General features: G+C 41.4%; 1 protein-coding gene across 3 annotated transcripts in view; it reads right to left on the bottom strand.

Annotated features, from left to right (window-relative positions):
* Positions 1 to 6,872: 6,872 nt before the first annotated feature.
* The window catches only part of LOC123499628 (hexosaminidase D-like), a 43,582-nt gene continuing 42,954 nt past the window's right edge, over positions 6,873 to 7,500 (bottom strand). For 2 of the 3 annotated variants that reach the window (XM_045247950.1, XM_045247951.1), the window contains one exon: positions 6,873 to 7,226. In XM_045247950.1, the coding sequence (XP_045103885.1) occupies positions 7,136 to 7,226 (91 nt within the window). In that variant the 3' untranslated portion in view covers positions 6,873 to 7,135. The remainder of the gene's footprint in view (positions 7,227 to 7,500) is intronic. The other variant, XM_045247949.1, reaches the window with a different exon arrangement.

Raw genomic sequence — 7,500 nt, 5'->3', positions numbered from 1 at the left:
CGTTAGCTATTGTTGCCAACTAGGTGGGCTGGTCCTTTAGGCTGCCAGGATTTGTCACTAGGCAGGTCGAGTTATTTTGCTAGGCAAGTGGACGTCTTATTTGGAGCGAGCTCAGTGCCGGTGAGCGGGTGGGATAAAGGAACCAGTTGGGCAGTGGAGCAGTGAAGTGATGCAAGGGGGTCTTCATTAGATGGGCACCTTGTTAGTAAGGGCATGTTAGGTGGGATCCACAGGCTGCCGAATCAGGCGCGACTGATAGATCTGTAGGCGGGTCATACCTGCATATTTAGATCGTGGTGGCCTGTTAACCTGAGGGTCCTTAACAGTTCTCCCAGCCTTCAGCCACCAATGTTCACTAAGTGACCAGGCTCCGGACCCGCTGGTAGTAGTACATGATATGGGCATTCCTAGGAAAAGTAAGGGTTACAATTAACAGGTCTCAGTATTGGTTTTCGTCGAGCCCTGGTTGCAGGTCCAAACCCAAAGAATTACTTCAAAAGTAACTAAAGAAAATGTTGCGGTGAATAGGAAAAGCAATCCCGGCTTCAGCTGAATTCTTTCAATTCTAAGTTTCACGTGGGACCAGATACCATGATGTTACATGGATGAGGCTAAAAGTGTAACCTTGGATATTCCTTAAAGTGTTTTCATCCGAATTTTGTTAACCTCCAGCTAGTGCTGATCCCACATTGGGGCACTTACCAGGCTCCCAGACATAAACTGGATCTTACCAATGGCAACCATCTTGTTTTCCCTTTCAAGTAGCAGCACTATTTCCAGCATCTAACTGGGCTATTCCTCATATACCAAGAATCACCTTGACACCTGTCCAGCCAGGTGCTCATTCGGGATAAGATTAAAGAGCTCATCAAGTCGTACCATGCCAAACTAGCAAGCATTCACCATTCCCCATTTGTTTCGTTTGTTCACCTCCTGACTGTTAAGATTGGCAATTCTACGTGAGAGCATTGCGATGTCTCCATTAGACTCTCTCTCATTAGCCATTTCACTACTGCACTCTCAATGCCCAGGGGCGGCGGTAGTTTTTCAAAAGGTGGAACTGAAGTGTCTGGTTGTGAATCAGAGCTGGCTCCTAGTCGCCGTCCCACTGTGGATGCACCTGTATCAAGGGAAACTGAAGGCTTCCGACTATCATGGACATAGAATCGGTAGCTGCCAAAACTGTAGTCAGGAAACCCGATGTTATCTAGTAGATTTCCTCAAGAAGAGTTTAACAGGAAAACGCAGAGCAGTTTGCGACTATATTCACTTGTCAAATTTAAAGATATGAAACACCCTAGATTAATACAAGTCACTGATAGAAGGGTCCGTGAACTGGTTCACTGATTACCCTACATATTTTTTCTACCAGATCTCGGCAGGAAATTTTTCAAGAACTGATCTACCGTGTTACACTCCAAGATGTCAGCTAGAGAAAAAAGTTTGATATTTAGGCAAATGTAATTGGCAAGGAGTTTGGTCCTGAATCCAGGCTAGAGAATCTTAACCCCATACATTGAGACTTCAATCGCACCCTCCACTGTAGGCGGAAGCATTGGAAGTCATCCTGATGCTTGGAACAAGATGACACTCTTGAATTCATAGGCACAGTGCTTTCGGGTCCTGTAATGAAAACCCCCGTGTCATTCGTAAAAAAAAAACTCCATTGTACTTCTGTAACCTCCCGAATTTGAACTTTATATTTTAAACGCCATCCTATCTTCCCAAGTAGTATCCCGTGCATTTGGCGATAAGATTACAACTGTTATCAGCCAACAATCCGTAAAAAGCTCTTAACGATACATAATACGCCAATCGTCTTCAGCCTTGAAAATAAAACTGAGGCTCCCGGCTTGAAGACTCTAGGCAGCAACATTTAAATGCAGAGTTTAGAGGAGCAGCCCCCCATATATGGTTGAGAGAGAGAGAGAGAGAGAGCTATTCTGGCTTCAGCGTCGATAAGGGATATCCCTCTCAGTTTCCCATATTGCCACATTAATTCAGATCTCGTAGCATGAATAAATACCAGCAGACAAGGTGCGATTTCCATACCTGCCTCGAGCACTAAAAAACATGGTAGTGAGATCCCTTTATCCGTGAGCTATCAGCCGTTATGCACGGGTCCCCTTAGGTAGAAACCACACGTATGTAGGCATTAGAACCCTGACCATACCCAAGCACTTCAAGAATAGTAATCTACATGGCCATAGAAGTCTGGAAACTGCTGTTTCTACCCTTTGGTCATAACAGTTTTATAGTTAGCGAGTGGTGTTTGTGCTTGGTGTCTGTGTGTGGTGCTTTTGAGTATTAGTGAAGTGAAAGTGTGTACTGCAAGTGTTAGATTAGAGTGAAATAGTGGTTAGAATCAGTGTTTGTGAGTTAAAAGTATTTTGGTAGAGCGAGGAGACTAGGCTTGTAACCGTCAAGTTGACCTTGAAAGAGGATTAGTTGACCTCACTTAGGCCCCCCACCACCGCGGTTCCCCACCCGCCGTCACCAAGTATTTTTATTTGTTTGTGAGTTAACAGATTGTAAATTAGTATGGCGGTAGCTACTGAGGTATATCAGAGTGTGATTGAGTGCGTGAAAGAGAGTGTTGAGGTGGGATTGGGAGAGTTTGTTGTGTGTGAGATGTGTGGGCATGACAGGAAGGTCGTTGACTTTTCTGAGTGTATGGTGTGTAGGCTCAAGAGCGAGAATTTAGTTCTTTCTCTTGAGCACCGAGAATGCGAGAGGAAATCAGAAAGCTAAGTGAGGGAAAAGTGCGAACAAGTTCTCATCTTTGAGTTGAAGGAGGAGGTTAAGAGGCTTGGGAGGCAGTGGAAAAAATTAGGCAGGAGATCAGTGTTAGGCCGAAGGTTGGACCTTCTGAGGGCGACAGGGTGGCTTGGCCCTCTGTCGGGAAGAGCAGAGTGGGGAAGAGGGAGCAGGCGAGCCAGACTGGGAAAGATAGTAGTCAGGATGGGCAGAGATGGCAGGTTGCGAGGGAAGGAAAGCGGAGGCAGTTAGGGAGGATAGGACTAAACCTGTTGAGTGTGAAAATAGGTTCGGTTTGTTGGAGGGGAGGGAGAGTGAGTGGAGTGAATGAAGTGGTTGTGGTGAGTGAAAGGAGAAAGAAGGGGTAGAGGAGAGGAGGAGGATGGTTGTGCCTAGCACACCTCAGGTGTGTGTGGTGGGTGACTCTCAGGTTAGGTATTTAGATAGCACTTTCTGTGGGAAAGACAGGGATAGGAGGACGAACGTGTGTATGCCTGGTGCAGGTGTGAAGGCAGTGAGTGAGGAGGTGCAGAAGAGGGTTGGGGGATGGAGAGGAGGGTGTAGTAGTTTTGCACGTAGGTGGGAACGATGTCAGAGCAGGTGGGTCGGAGGAGTTAGTGGCAAGATTTCGGGAAATGTTAGGCAAGATAAGGGAGAGTGGTAGGAGGTGTGTAGTGTCAGGAATCTTGCCTCGTGTGTATGTTAGCAGGGAATGGTTGTCTAGAGCCATTGGTGTGAATGATCGGGTAAAAGGGATGTGTAAGGATGTGGGTGTCAGCTTTGTGGATGTATGGGATAGGTTCTATGGGCGAAGGATTTGTATGCTAGGGATGGTGTGCATCTGAGTAGGAAGGGTGTGGATGTGCTGAGTGGATGTCTGGAGGGAGTTGGGATGGAGTGTAGGGGTGAGGTAGCAAATGCATTCCAGAAGAAAGATGCTAGACATAAATTAGATAGGATAAACAGAGATAGTGAAAAGATTAGGAAAGATTTCCAGGTGCAAATAGGAGAGAATAAGATTAGGATTCCAAATAAGGAGACAGCATCTAGGAAGGTAGCAGGACTTAAATGTTTTTATGTAAATGCCAGGAGTCTTAGGAACAAGAAGGACGAGTTATCTAGTTATATAGTTGAGGAGGACTTAGATGTTGTATGTGTCACAGAGGCATGGGTAAATGAGGAAAAGTTTAGGAAAATAGGAAAGAATATGAAGTAGATGGATACATTATGTATTTACACCAGAGAATTGGTAGGATAGGTGGAGGAGTAGTTATTTATGTAAAAATCCTTCATTTCCAGTCAGGTTAATGGTATTAAGGTAGATAACAGAGTAGAGTCCTTATGGCTGGATGTTAGAGTAAACAAAAGTAAGGTTATTAGAGTAGGAGCTTTTTATAGACCACCTAACCAGTCAGCAGATGTAGACAACCTTATGGTAGATGAGATAAATAGGGGTGTACTAGTCAGACAATTATCTTAGGGATTTTAATCTTAAGTCAGTAAACTGGGAGAGGATGGTAGGAGATGCTAGTGAAAATAAGTTTATGGAAAGTTTTCAGGATAACTATTTAGTGCAGATGGTAGATAAACCTACTAGGGGGAGGAAGGTTTTAGACATAGTACTAACAAATATTGAGCATTGTTTAAAGGAAGTTGAGGTAGGAGAGACTTTAGCAAACAGTGACCATCATATAATTAGATTTATCATTAATTCCAGTAGGGATAATATAGTGAATAAGACTAGAGTCCCAAACTATCAGAAAGGCAATTATGGTAGGTTACGTCAGTTATTAGGAGAGGTAAACTGGGAAGATAGTTTTGGAAATAAAACTGCACAGGAGATGTGGGATATTTTTAAGGTTGTAGTAAAGGGTATAGTGATGCAGTGTATCCCTTACAAAGATATAAGGCAGAGAAACAGGAAGCCATTATGGTGGACTCATGAGATAGGTAGCCAGATCAGAGAGAAGAAGAGGGCATACAGAGAGTTGCAGAAAAGTGGGAAGATGTAGATTTGATTAGGTACAGACAGGTCAGGGATGATTTGAGTAAGGTTATAAAAAAGTAAAAGGCAGGCAGAGATAAAACTAGCTAGAGCTGGGAGTAAAGATCCCAAAAATTATATAGTTATTACAAGGTCAGTGATAAAAGAAATAAGGATAGGATTGGACCACTCAGAAAAGATGGTGTAGTAGTGGATCAAAATGAAGACATAGTAGAATTATTGAATGAACAATTTTCTTCAGTATTTACTAGGAAAGAATAGGAAATCCTGTTACAAACAGTGCGACGAGTAGTTTAAGAGCTTTAGAAAATATTGATATAAAACCGGGAATTATTAGGAAATTTATTCTTGAACTAGACGATAGGAAAGCTAGTGGTCCTGATGAGCTACATGCCAGAGTACTTAGGGAGGGTGTAGACAGTATTTCTGAAGCACTTAAGTTAATCTTTGAAAGATCACTTAGGTTTGCTGAGATACCTCAGGACTGGAAGTTAGCTAATGTTACTCCAATATTTAAAAAGGTAGGAAGGATGATGCGAATAATTATAGACCGATCAGTTTAACTAGTATAGTATGTAAGATACTAGAGAAAATCATTAAGGGTAGTATTTGGGAGCATTTAAATGAGAATAGATTAATTAGAGATACCCAACATGGCTTTAGATCAGGAGGTCCTGTCTTACAAATTTGCTCGATATCTTAGAATATATTACCAAGGAGTTAGATGATGGAAATAGCATAGATGTTATATATCTAGATTTTAGCAAGGCGTTTGATAAGGTACCGCATAGGAGGCTAGTGTACAAATTGAGACTACATGGGATAGGGGTAGGTTAGTTGATTGGATTAGTGAATGGCTTTCTGATAGGAAACAGAGAGTAGTATTAAATGGGGCAATGTCTGAGTGGAAGGAAGTGGTTAGTGGGGTACCCCAAGGATCAGTGCTAGGACCTCTTCTTTTCTTGGTGTACATTAACGATTTAGATATAGGAATTAGTAGCAAAGTATCAAAGTTTGCAGATGATACTAAGATAGCATGTGCAGTACAGGGTGAAAAGGACAATTACAGAATACAACGAGACCTGGACAGGCTGATAGCATGGGCAGACAGGTGGCAGATGGAGTTTAATTCTAAAAGTGTCAGGTTATGCATTTAGGTAAAGACAACACAAACTTTAACTATGAGATGGAGGGATGTTGGCTAGAGGCAGTAGAGGAAGGAAAGGATTTAGGAGTAGTGATAGACAGGACTATGAAATTTTCAAAGCAATGTTTAGAAGCAAGAAATAGGGCAAATAGGATCCTGGGTTTTATAAATAGAAATGTTAGTTATAAAAGTAAGGAAGTGGTGCGTAGCTTATATAATTCCTATGTTAGGCCCCATTTAGAGTATTGCATACAGGCCTGGTCACCCCACTATAGGCAGGATATCAACATGTTAGAAGCAGTTCAGAGAAGAGCAACTAGGATGATACCAGCATTAAAGCGCCTGGAGTATAGAGATAGATTAAAGGAATTAAACATGTTTTCATTTGAGAGGAGATGTATAAGAGGGATATGATAGAGTTATTTAAAATGTTCTCAGATACAAACTACATAGATGTGAGATCTTTCTTTACCTTAGAGGAGGAAATAGGACTAGAAATCATGGCAGGAAGATTAGAAAGCAAGGCTGCAGGTTAGATATAAGAAAATATTTCTTTAGTCATAGGGTGGTAGACTTCTGGAATGCATTGCCAGAGACGGTTGTAAATAGCACTAGTTTGACAATGTTTAAAACAGATTAGATAAGCACTTAAATTTATTAGATTTATAATTATGTATAGCACTGCATGATAGTTTTATAAGAAATTTACTATAGTTAAACAAGACATGATCCCCATGTATGGGGACCACAAATTGTAGAGGATTTCGCTGCAGGACTTAGCCCTGTTAATGGGCCAAATATTTAAAATTAGTATATTATGTATTGTGTACTTGTAAGTGTATCTTTAAGTACTGACGACGAGGTCGCTGTGCGACTGATACAGGATAACCTAGATGGGCCCTGGTGGCCCTTTGTATATCCTAAATTATTTATGTTATGTTATGTTATGTACAATCTTATTAGACATGTCAGAGTTAGTTTATACCTTCAATACTTTTGCACCAATGTGTTCACACCACAACCGTACTGCATAGCTCATTTGCACTACCTGGGTCCTTGATATGTGCCCAAGTCTCATCCAAACATCAGTGTCAGAACTCCAGAATTATACAATTCACATAGTGGCTGTTCCTGTTATTTTTTATCATATTTCCTTCCTACCATACAACTTAAGCTAAACAATATCAGATACATTATTAATACTACAACATTACAGGTTTATGCACTTACTCAATTATTTGAGTTAAAATATTCTCCACCTGGAGAGGGTTTGTGAAATTTCTGGACCTCAAGTAGTCACTGAACCATCCCAGCATTCTGTAAATTTAATTACATTAATATAACTGTGAAGTTTGATGCATCTAATCCCATGTTAACTTAATCCCTTCAGCACTGCTCCCATTTTCCTGGCTCAGGCCTGTATACCACTCAGACATGTTGCTCCCCAGCATGCTCCACACCCCGTCATTATTTATTTATTTTTTCTTATTTTTGCATATGCGTTTAGATTTATGCAAAATGTTAGTGTAATGATAAGGCTTTCTGAGCTATCATCACTATATTCTTTATCAAAAGCACCTAACAATTATTC

This window comes from Portunus trituberculatus, chromosome 50, assembly GCF_017591435.1.
Source record: "Portunus trituberculatus isolate SZX2019 chromosome 50, ASM1759143v1, whole genome shotgun sequence".
Classification (NCBI taxonomy): Eukaryota; Metazoa; Arthropoda; class Malacostraca; order Decapoda; family Portunidae; genus Portunus; species Portunus trituberculatus.
Note: the sequence above shows the minus strand (reverse complement) of the source record. Positions and strands in the feature narration are given on the sequence as shown.